Source organism: Wolffia australiana, chromosome 20 (genome assembly GCF_029677425.1).
Source record: "Wolffia australiana isolate 7733 chromosome 20, ASM2967742v1".
In the NCBI taxonomy this organism is placed as follows: domain Eukaryota; kingdom Viridiplantae; phylum Streptophyta; class Magnoliopsida; order Alismatales; family Araceae; genus Wolffia; species Wolffia australiana.
Genome location: NC_135854.1, coordinates 5,410,001 through 5,423,109, shown reverse-complemented (window position 1 = coordinate 5,423,109; position 13,109 = coordinate 5,410,001). Strand labels below are relative to the sequence as shown.

Sequence of the window (13,109 nt, the reverse complement as noted above, 5' to 3'; positions counted from 1 at the left end):
ATTTTTATTAGGAGCCATTCAAGCCATCTGATTTTCTCTCCCCTTTGATTTATGAGGTGGATTGCCAGAGTGGCACGTAATTCTAGGAGTTGAAAAGTCGACAAATTCATTCAAATTATTTAAATAAAATGAAAATGATATTTTCTAACTAATAAAAAATTTTTCTTTATGAATGTAACATCAAGAAATTCCATAGAAATACAAGAAAATCAGACATCACAATAACATTCTAAGAATGTAATAAATCCTTATAAAAATATAAGTAAATATGGATTTAGATTGTATAACTTATAAATATATATAGATTGGAAACTTATGTCAGGAACTTCTGTTAAAATATCATGAAATATAGATAAATTTAACTTCATTCTCAAAATGTGATAAATTATTTAAAGCCTAAGTAACATGAATTAAAGACAATGTAAAGGAAATAAATGAAATTACTTAGAAAATTTTGTGTGTCATTTGTGATTATCACATCTATCCATCCATATGGTTGGAGCTACAGATGATCCACTTATGTTTGTAAACAATATCTTTAAACTTGCTTCTTACCTCTGTAGGTTGATTGAATGAGAGTGAGGTTTTGAAATCCATCAAGTGTACATTGGTGTTTTGAGTGATTGGAGAAGGTCAACAAAGAAGAAGAGTTGATTGCATGCATCAGTAAATTGCTGTGGTATTGGCAGAACATAATGATCTATGGTAAGTTTTCGTGCTCTACATTGATTCATCTCCATCACATTTGTTATGTCATGTCCATTTCATTATCTCTTCATGTTCAATTACACCTTCATTACCACTTCTGATTCTATTAGCTCCATCCCATATCATCCTCTCATTATCGTGAAGCCTAATTCACCCATACCTTCACTTTCTACCCTATCCATATTTTCTTTGGATAATTACTTCTTCACATCTTTGTTCATCTTATTCACCCTATTTTCACTTGGTTCTTTCACATCCTACGATCTGGTATGTGCATTGATTTTTTCATGTTCTTAATAAACAATTATCATCATCATCTCAGTCACCATTTCCATTGCCTCACTATCTCCTATTTCATATGTGCCTCCTCTCATTTCAAATAAATCTTCATTTAATGAGAATTAACCCAAGTCATCCTTTCCAATGGGGACAACCCATATTCATAAAGAGCAAAAATAATTGTGTATTTGTTTAATATAAGTTTATTTTTAAAACTCAAATACACCAATGATGTAATATGTCCCTATTTTTGTGTTTACCAATGGTGGAGTTAGCTAGGACCTTGGAGTCTCTAACTGCAAGATATAAATTGATGATAGCTCAGACTTATAAAAATGATGTGGTTAAATCCCTGTGGTAAAGATGATTATGTGGTCAAGATAAGATACTCTGCCTCTATAAATGAAGATGTAGTTAAGTCATTGTCTAGGGTACCAGAAATATTACAGAATGTGTTCTCCAATGATTTTTACCATGCATGAGCCCTATCTATACTGTCCAGGAATGCATGATTTACTATTCCCTAAGTCTATCAGTAGACCCTCATGGATGAACTAATCTACATGCACAAAAAATAATGATGTTGAAGGTTCCATGAGAGAGTTGACATACTCGTTTGTATATTCTTTAGAAAAAGGTGTAGCTTTGCATCCTATAGGCTATCCAATCAAATTATCAAGTTGTATGATAACGGTGGCAAATGGAGTTATTAAATAGATTGATACATATCCTTTGAGGGTCACACACATAATATATAAATTTCTAGGTTACTTTATGATACAATTCCTTGAGAATATAATTAGGGTAGGGTACACATTTCAGGTGCCCATGCAAGCCAAATGTGTCACCCTTTTCTTCTCTCCCTTCCTAGAAAGCATGCATCCTAATGAGATTGATGGTCATGGGATCATCTAATTATTTCAAGCAGTTGCAGGAACAACGAGGAGACTCAATGTTTAGAAGATAACATGGAATATACTTAGAGGCCAGACATGTGGATGATTCAAAGAAACTCATCCAAGGAACCCGATGATAATGAACTTTGTTACACACAATGATATATGATTCTCTTGATTAACTTTTAACTTGTTTCAATTTATATCAGTTCTGCTACACAAATCATTTTAAATCCTTAATATATCCTTCAAAACCAAACAAAAGAGCTCACAAAAAAAAATAATATTAGGTTTAAGGATCATGTCACTACAGTCCATGTCAACAAGTTTCTGATTTTATTCAATAAGATGTAAACACATGTCATTATTGCTTTATAAAATAATGCATGCAATGATTACACTAAAAATCAGTACTTGGAAACATGGATTGTGGTGCTAGATTAACCTGAATTTTCTCTTTTCAACAATTGAGTGAAGCCATGTTCGCCAAACTTTTTGACTATTCAAGTATTTTATTCATCACAGCTACTGAGATTTTAATCCTGTGTATTTTCTATTTATCCATGTCACCCCTACAATAAAAAATAACAAGGCGTAAGTTAGTCATTTTCCATTATCGCATCACATTTTGTGATTTGATAATGACTTTTTGTAGATTCATTAGCAGTGGTAATCATTATCAAAAATTGTGACTGGTCCTATTCTTTCAAATCAAATGGCAACCCATGGCAAGGCGAGAAATTAGACAGGAAAAACCTTAAAAAATTTCATGAGATAAAACATAGGTCATTAAAAAACAGTGTAGAGAAATAATATATCCATGAATATAATGTCAAAATATTCATAAAAACATATTCTGACTCAGAAGTATAACCTCTTTAAGAATATGATGTCATAAAAATCAGTGAAAATTACAATAAATGCATAAAAAATAAGAACATTCCAGTTAAAATAGATATTAACTAATGTAGCCTTGATAAGACACACATATAATTATTTATTTGCACAAAATATCTAAGTTCAATGATATAGACCTTGTAATTAGTGTCTTACCCAGTGCCCGGACCATATTCATCAAAACTTCATTAGTTTTATGAACCTAATGAGAATTTATTAAATATGAACATAAAAAAATTGCACAACTAATTAGTAAATATCTTGGATCATTAATTATCGTATAGTTGAAATCTGAAACAACAAATCCCAATTGATTTCTGTCCAATTTCTGTATAAATAAGAACTATGTGGGGTTCTTAGGACACACAAGTTGTTAGAACATGTTTGTGGAAGGTTTTATTGTTTTTTCATATGATATACTTCTGTCATAAATAAATACGCATTTTTTTAACACGACACGAGTTTTTTAGTTAAATTATTTTAAAACAGATATCAAATAGCACTTATTAATGACCCCTGAATTTATGTTAGTAATCAAGTTTTGTATTTATAGCACTGGTGAAGGATGAATGCAAAAGACAAAATAAATTCTACTATGTCTATTAATAACATGATATTAGATCAATAAAAATTTGCTTTTATGCTTATTTTTTTACCACTCAATTTCAAAATTTCACTTGGATTATTCACCATTTAAGGATAAAATGATAAATTTATGATTTATTTTCATAAGCCTCATTTTTTTTCTATTGATTTTTGAGACTAATTCCACTAGATTCCTTAGAGTCAAGTGGATTTCTCACATCTTCTTGTAGTTTTATTTGAAATACACGACTTAAGTAAATAAATGGTTAATTTGGAATACAAATGGGAGGGACCCAAACCATCTCCTATATATTAAGAAGAGGCTTATACGTAATAAGCCCACTCTTGAAGTCCATTCAAACCTCTTTAATAACTGGGTCAACTAAAGGCCATAATAATAAAGCTTATGCACAATTTAAATTTGAAAGCTCTATTTTAAAATTGAGGAAGGAGGGAAAATGGATGCATGTTGGAAATCAAGTATTCATATCCTTACAAACCCTTGGAATTAAATATAATGTCTTGGAGAGTTGGGCACTTGTATTTAAACTCTTATCCCCTCTCTTTGTATCTCATAGTGGATTTCTACTCCCAACTTCTTGGAGGCCTAGTGCAGCAGATTGCTTTGATCCATTTTTGTTCTACAAGAGTCTGGGAGAGAGAGTTCAAGTGTGGCCAAGATTCTTGGAGAAGAAAACACTACTTGACCTTGGGGGAAGCGGTGATCTCACACAAGATTCTTGGAGATCACACACGATTTGTGTGATCTCCTGAATGTTAATTTGGATTTGAAAACCATTTTCCCTACTTAAACATTACAAAGGATATCCTAGGCTTCTAGCTTTCCAAATCATTAAATGACATTAAAAATACCTCATACCAAAAGTTATAATATTTTTCATAACCTACCCATTCATGCCCAGTTCTGCCACTTGGAAGTGTGCCACCACCCATAAGTTTCATGCTTTCGTTAGGGGACCATATATTTCGTTAGGGGAAGGGCAGCCAAAGGTTCTATTTTTCCCTAAAATTTATTTCTTTCCCTAAAAAATCTCAAACAATTATTAAAAGTCATTATGAATTTTTAAAACTTATCCAAACAACAATAAATATTTATTTCAATTCTTTAAAATAGTTTTGACTATCTTTCCTTCATTTCAATGATTTTATTTATAAAATTTTTAAACATCCAGAAAAATATAGAATTACCTAATAACATTTTTAAAATATATTTGAATAAAAATTTAATGTCTCATTATGTGTTCCTTGTGGATTTGACAATTACATACCGTGTTTATGTATTAAGTAAGAAACAATTCATAAATATAGTTACATAAATCAGAGCCTTAAAACAATTTATTTAACCCAAATTCTGGTTTATTATTCATTAAAAATGATACACATCTATTTTCAGTACAATAAACAAGCCAATCTTGGAAATATATATATGTATATTAGTTTCTAATGATATCAACCCCAACATCTAGTATATCAGTCATCAAATTTTACATTGATATCAATTAATTAGGTCAAAAAATGCCCCGGTGATGGATCATTACAGGGATAGCCTATATTTTATTATTGCTGTGGTATTTTGCATATGAAAATTTGAAGTGATAATGATTAATAATTCGTATTAAAGTATATAAATAATTTCTATTTTTCCAATAATGACTGCAACAATCTTTGATGTCTGATTCATTGCATTTTTAAGTCATTAACCAATTAATAAATTTTATTTATTTACTTTTGATAAACTATTTATATGCCTTACAATTTTAAACTCTTAATAGTTCGCGATGGTATTTTTACATTTCTTTTTTTATGGATATTTTTTTTGAAAAATAATTTGATACAATGAAAAAATTACTAAAAAATAAATGAAATATTTTTATATCATTTATGATGTGGCACACAGTAAAACGCAAAAGAAATTATCAAATGTACTTATATGATAGATCTCACAGCTATCTGATAAAGTTTCATTATGATCCTAATTTTATGTTTATGTATATTTGTGTAACTTACTTATTCTCCAAGTGTCTCTATAAAGTCCAAAAAACTATTATTCACATTAAAAAACTTGTATCCCAATTAGATCAGGGATTCAATATGACAAAATTATTAAATAATTTTCAAGAATGAGTGAGAGTTTTCACCTACAATGGATACCGTAGAAAAAATCAATGAACCACCTAAAGTTGTATTCACTTGGGTATAAATTTATTTAAGTTTGAATTTCTTGGGTTAATTATAAAAAATGAATGCACAGATATCAAGCATGTGAAGTTGGTTTGGAATAAAGCAAAAAATAGAGCTAATAAAGTATTGTTCAACATGTTGTAAAAACATTAACTTCGTTATCTTAATAAATGTAATAGAGCTAAACAATTGATTTTTTAACTATTAATAACTAGGAAGATTTTTAGAGTATGTTGATGAATTTGGAGATACATCCATACTATATCCTTGAAATTATAGTTTAAGGATGGAAGTAAAGAACCTGACCCAATTTAGGTTCTAAATTTGGTCAGTGGTTATGCATAGAGAAATTTTAAGGCCCCTATGAAATTATTAGGATTTAGATAGGTCAAAATTATGTACAATATAGAAATAATCTTTTTAAAAATTTAGAGGGAAATATAGGTATAGAAGACATTAAACTATCTTGATTGACTTAAAATTAGAGTCAATTGTGCAAAACCGAGTTGAATTTTGTTGGTAGAGAAAGTGGATAATATAAGTCATATTTTACTTTATATTTTTTATTTATTTAACAAAATAAATTAAGGACATTGGTTGAAATCTATCATATTTCTATGTTACTAATACAATTTTCCAAATATCCTGTTTTAAAAAACAAAGTTGCATCTTGGATAAATATAAATGCGATTATATAGTTGAAACTCACTAAATGGGATATATCCTGTACAATACTACGGAAGACCTGGTGGGGAAAACTAATAAAATTGGTAATGAATTTTATGTATTAGTAACATATTTCATCGCCAGTGCTTCCATAATATTAGGAAAGAATCAATCCAACATTTTTCAAATGATTGATCATAAAATATGTTCTATATATTATAATTCCTAATTATTATAAATAAACATGAACCTCTCTCATGGAAATATGCTTATTATTTGGAAATGTTATGTGGCCATTGATACTCAAATATGATGACGACTTATAAGATTAAAATGAACTTTATGAGAGGAAATGATAATGGATGTATAGATGACCTTCCAAAGTTACATTGACACATATAGAGTATTGGCTACTTTATCCTCTGCTTCAACCATATCAAACATATTTTCTTCCACAATAAAATTTAAATTGTTATCAACCTTTAAAAATCATGGCACACAATAATTTTTCTGGGACTAGATATTTGGTATATGATTTCAATGTATTTTATTTTAAGTTTATATAATGGGCTTTGAATAATAGATTTCTATAGATCTAATGGAATTTATATTTCCTAAAATGCTCTAATATTTGTGGTTTCATGAATAATCCTAAGTGGAAAATTAAAACATTAATTTTTTATCAGCTTAAATTCATATTAGACCGTTAGAAGATGTCTATACTGTCTAAAAAACTGAAAAGGAATCAAGCTGGATCAAAGTATATAGACCTAGCGATTTGCAGTTTTATTATTTTGAAAAAAAATGTTTTATATGTACATTCAATTGATTAACCGTTCAGTATGGACTTGAATATTACGTTTTCTATCAATGCACAAATTCTTTGATGAATTTTATATGAATAAAATAATCAATAAAAGGTTTAATCCTCAAAGGTATCACTTATTGCATGATGCTAATTTTGTTTTAATATCAATAGATTAAAAAATATTGCATAAATGTTTTGGATTCGAGGTGTATCTTACTTCATAGAATAAATTTATGATGTAATGGAGTCAAGTTCATTAATAGAAAATTTTTTTTCTATATTTTCTGTTATTAACAAGTATTATTTATTATATTTAATAATTTATAAATACAAGGGAACAATGCCATATATTATAATCTTCATTAATAGTATTATCACAACCAAAGACAACAATACCTACATTATTATTCTAAAGATATATATACATGCCTTTCACATGACTGGAAAATTCAACTATTTCCCCAGCTTACATCTCATTCAATCCATAGACCTGCAATGCCATCTCCAAATGAGTGTAAAATATTGTCGTTATTCTTTCTAATAGAGAGGTTAGTTCAGTGGGACACAATTCCAATATTTGTATAATCTTTATAAAGCCCTACAAAAGAGGATAGGATTATGATTCTGAAGTATCTCAGTATTTCTTGATAGAAACCACCTAGATGAACTGTTAGATTTTTTTTTTTGTAAAGGTGTGAATTTAGGAGCAAATAAGTGACAAACAGGAGCAAAGTATAGGCACAAGTTTATGTGTGTGGGTTGGGCAAAGTGGCGAGGGGCTCCTCTCCCTCTAATTCACCTTCCTGATATGGAGTTAGAAATTTTATTTTAATTGAATTTACATATATGTAAAAGTGGAATCAAGGTGAATTTCAACCTTCCCAACATTACTAGTTTCAGGTTTTGATATAAAAAATGGGAAATGCAGAAGCTCAGGCGTAACCTTGTGGATCTATATATGACTAAAATGCACTAAGCTTCCATTCCTATTTGTTTTTCCTTTCAGATAGAAAGAAAATAAGATCAACCCTTATATTTAAAACTAGCTGTGGTTGGGGTGAAGGATAGGTTTACATACAACCATTGCAAAATGTTTTTATGATTGAATGCCAGATGTATTCTTATCATTTTTCCAATCAAAGTCCATGGGCTATTTCAAGTTCATGTGGAACTTTTTGTAACCTCTGTAGGAGTTGTGAAGAATGAATGTTTCACAACAGAGCATTAGCGAACTTTCATTCTCATAGAGAGCTAGCAAAGCAAAGTGCTGTAGTAGCTATGTGGTAAAATGCTGAACCAAGGATGCTTCACCTTATCTGTAGAAGCATTCAACTAACTTCTGAATAAACCTGATATTTGGTAATGGTACAATCTATAGATAAAAAGCCCTATGATGGAAACCTACAATGTTAGGTTTGGAGAGAGATGGGCCTGGTTATAGGTTAAAGGAAGCAGATACAAGCTTTTTTTAAATAGCCGGCAAAATAACTGTGAGATAATTGGCCTACTATAACTCAGTTCACCCTTTCAAACCAAAATTCACTAAACAAAAAATGAATGTACCGCAATATAAAACAAATACCAAATTTGAAGATATCTAATTGAATGAAAAAGTGTGGTCGCAATGTTTGCTTTCAGATGATATTGCAAATAATTAATGGTAAAAAATTGTTAATATGTATAAAAATTGGGAAATAGTTTTATCTCTCTCCCTGCTATTATATTTGTTTGTTCTCTGACATCAAACAATTGAGACGTCAGTAGTCATGTAGTTATCATTTGATTTATCAACATGGAATTTTACATCACTAAAACTGTAATAAATAGCATACGAGATCATCATTTTTTATAAAATGTGATTCATTTATTTTTTGTGGGGTATTTTGAAGAATAAATGAATGCAATCATGGCAGATTTTTCTCATTACCTTTCTTTACATATTTATCTACAATATCAAAAAATTGGGAACATCACAAACTCATAATATTTCCATTAATACTGATAAAAAACAAAATCTTCATTGTGCAAAGATGGATGGTTGATGTTTCTCTTTACCTTTCTTTTAATAATCATACACTGTTGATGTTCCCATCAATACCAATACACAAAAAATTGTGAGCAACAGAAAATCATAAATATTGCCACTAATTATGCACAAAATCAAAATCTCCATTTAACGGAGATTTTGAGCAACATTTTATGTCTACTTGTACTCATATCTTTTTTAACATTTGATTACATTGGTTTAGATTTATGTTTAGAGAATCATGAATACATTTGGTAGTAAAGGTAATTGACATATTTCGTAAGAAAGGTATTTGAAAGCCCTAAAAATCTATATCCTTATTCTTGATGCTATAAATTCCTGAGTGAGATTCCAAATTATAAATACTATTTAATATGAGAAAACTTAATTGTGACAATGAATTTAGACCCCCCCCAAATTTGCTTTATCATAACCCATTATCGGGATTCTTGTTAAATTCTGGATGTAACAGAAAGGGATTCAAATTCATGATGATCATGGGTTATGGACTCTGATTTTACTTTCCACATATGGATCGGAGAGTCATTTATCTAAAAAGGGTCATCTAATGAAGGTAAGGTTATATGTGCTTGGAAGCAATATTCTCACGGTTGATGCATCTGAGGTTGACTTGTCACATTCTTGATAATATATTAGTCAATTGTGGCATGTGCGGCTAGGACAAATTGGTTAGCGAGGACTCAAAAAAATTATGCAAACATAAACTAAACACTAAAAAATCAAGTTTTATGGAATTTTGTGAATGGTGCTTAGACAGAAACATGCTCATTTCCGATTCTCTAGGGGCAAGTAGAAATCTACTAGAATTCTTTACTATGTTTACTCCGGACATTAGGGGGCCATCAAGTATTCTGCCGCAAGGAGGAGCTTTGTACATTTTAAGTTTGATCAATGAATACTGAACAAAAGGTATGAATTTAGGAATAGATTTGCGCTGCTTTATCATTTTAAATAATAGAAACTAATGTTAGAGAATAATAACTTTCAGCGTATCAAAATTCTTCAATCCGATAATGGGATGGAATATTTCTCAAATCAATTTCAGGATTTCTTAAATTCTGAAGGCATCTTAAGACAGCTCACAGTCTGGCAGACACCAATGCAAAACACTTTGGCAAAGTAAGTGAATTTAAAATCCTCGAGAAGGTAAGCTGTTTTCTATCATCTGTTTCTATAAAAAAATAGTTATGGGTTCAGCCGCAGATGGCTGTGTACCTCAGTAAGTTATTAATAAGAATAAACTTCTCTGATTTAATCTGATTTAAATCGGTAGTTGGCGCTCAGACTTGTGCAATAAATTATGAAATTTTCCTTCAGCATTAAATAGAATTACAGTGAGCGAAGGAGTTGGTCCACATGGCGGAGGATGTGTAAATCTGACATGCCGATTTTGTAGTAAAAGTGAAGGCGAGATATTTAGAAAGAATGGATAGCTCTTAGAAAGCTAATGAGTAGAATATGAGGTGAGAAAGGGATTATCATCATACCTAAATATTGTCTTGAAGAGCTAGGTGGATCTGAGATGAGGAAGAGAATAGATGCAATGTTGATTTAGGTTTACTTTTCATGGGAGTAGTACTTTGGGAGTCAAGGCCACCTCACATCATTCTCACTTATTTATTCTCACTTTTATTATGGATGACAATTATACCCGCAAGAAATTCTATATTACACAATTACAAAATTTAGAAAGGTTTTATTATCTCACCATTCATATGGTTCCCCTGCGCCAAGCCATACCAATCTGTGGTGATCCATCAAGTTGGCCTGCTTCGTGTGCAAAACTCTGAGGTACAAAACGTGAAAACCCATCCGATTGAAAATTTTAAATGATCAAGTATTTAATAATAAATAGAATAACTATTTTGGTTGACCTTATAACATGTAGATATAATCAACCCCATGTTGATTTTTTAATCAGACTAGTATGTCACCCACACTTTTGGCTACGCCTTAAGGTTGTGAACTTAGCTAATTAGTTGATATTCCGGAAAGAATGGAACATATCAATAATCTAATATTATTCGTCATTTGAAATTGAATACCAAATATAAGTGATATAGCCAAACTGATTAGGAGACCCCTAAACCCAAAGTCAACACCAATAAACTATTTACTTACGAGATTTCTAAATGTCCTGATTTGATAGCAAAATTATGTCGGCAGAGAAATGCCTAGAGACGAACTAATGTAATGATATTGTGGATGTTCATCTGAAATATCTAGGTGAATGCCTTTTAATGCATAAATCAATCTCCCGTCAGATAGATGTCAACGCGAAACACCAATTGATGTATTTTATCTCTTAGATCAATAAATCTGACACCCATCAGCCAAAAGTATTTTTAGCTTATAGTATCTCTGCTATCTTGATCAATATACCTACTCATAAAGCAGAGAAATGACCAACTTGCACGTCATTCGATGTGGGAATATCCCCTTCGCACTCTCCGAGTGATGTCATTGAGCTGTCATAAAAAGACAACATAAATGAGAATGCTGTGATGTTCTACCTCAGTAAAATATTTTAACTATCCTTTTTTACTGGATTTAGATGTTTACGCCTACAAAATCTGAATATTTTGTATAAAGCAGAATGTGTAAATCGTTTCTCAATTTTAATAAACCAGCTAACACAAAGATTCTAGCTGATATCTAGGCATACTAGGGAATAAGCATCACATCACACAAGAGTGGTAAATGATAAAGATGAGCTTATAAAGTAGGAAGATGATAGAAGAGATAAACAAGACAATATATAACTAGGCAACATCTATTTTAACCTTAAAAATTCTCATATAATGCAAGAAAATATAATGCAACCAATGTATAACGTACCGTTGATGAAATTATTTCCTCTTTCTCTCTCTCTTAAATCATAGAGAACCTTAAATTCATGGTTCCTGGTTTTGAAAATAATGAAAGTTTTAGGGTTTTGTGGATTAGATGACAGAGTGAAAAGAGACTTACAATTGCATATGTGAATCAAGGATATAGTTGAAGGAACGAAGCCGACTGTGGTATTCTCCAAAAGCAAGGAAGCACCTTGCGCCTTGTCGAATGGTAAGAATTCTTCTCATTTGGTGCAGCAACTCCTTCCGCAAATCATCAGCCTATATATAATTTCAATAACCAGTTTTAGGACGACTTGGGATCGGTACCGTCATCATCAATTTCTTCAATAGATAGTATTTGATCATTACAAATTCCTGATATTGCATCATTGAGATCCGCTGCAAGACATGTTTTACCCTCATCCCATCATAATCTTTTTATAATTAACTAAATCATTCTAAATCTCTCGGCACGTAGGATATTTCAAGAGTAAAATTCTATTGACATATTTCGTCGATAATAACGAAGAGATGAAAAAGGATGAGGCATATACCGGTTGATAGGTTTAAAAGATACCCAAGCAGAAAAGGAAAGCAAGAGTTTAATAGAGGGAGAGAGAAATAGAAAGAAATGAAGCAAGAGAAAGAGAGGAGGGAGAGCGATAAATTGAAAGAACGAAGGACATAAAAATATAAAAAGAAAGAGGAGAGCGAACTAAATAGAGAGAGAAGAAGATAGAGAAATATAGAGAGGGGATATAGAAATAAATAGAGTCAGAGAGGAGATGAAATAAATGGAACGAGACAAGACGATAGAGAGACAGAGAGAGAGTGAGTGAGAGAGAGAGAGAGAGAGAAAGAGAGAGAGAGAGAGAGAGAGAGAGAGAGAGAGAGAGAGAGAGAGAGAAGACGATAGAAAGAAAGAAAGAGAGAGAAAGAGATAGAGAAACAGAGAGTGGAGATAGAGAAATAAATTGAGTCAGAGAGCACATAGAGAAATAAATGGAGCGAGAAGACGATAGAGAGATAGAGAGAGAGAGAGAAAGAGATAGAGAAAGAGAGAGAGAAGACGATACAAAGAAAACGCGAGAGAGAAGACGATAGAAAGTAAGAAAGAGAAAGAGAAAGAGAGAGAGAGAAGACGATAGAAAGTAAGAAAGAGAGAGAGAGAAAGAGAGAGAGAGAGA

At 31.1% G+C, this 13,109-nt stretch overlaps 1 protein-coding gene across 3 annotated transcripts in view; it reads right to left on the bottom strand.

Moving 5' to 3' along the window:
• Positions 1-11,359: 11,359 nt before the first annotated feature.
• LOC144716289 (transcription factor TGA2.2-like) overlaps positions 11,360-13,109 on the bottom strand; it is an 11,158-nt gene continuing 9,408 nt past the window's right edge. For 2 of the 3 annotated variants that reach the window (XM_078591405.1, XM_078591403.1), the window contains exons 12-13: positions 12,059-12,201; positions 11,360-11,556 (exon numbers count right to left, since the gene is read on the bottom strand). In XM_078591405.1, the coding sequence (XP_078447531.1) occupies positions 11,475-11,556; positions 12,059-12,201 (225 nt within the window). In that variant the 3' untranslated portion in view covers positions 11,360-11,474. Of the gene's footprint in view, positions 11,557-11,926; positions 11,992-12,058; positions 12,202-13,109 lie in introns of all 3 variants that reach the window. The other variant, XM_078591404.1, reaches the window with a different exon arrangement.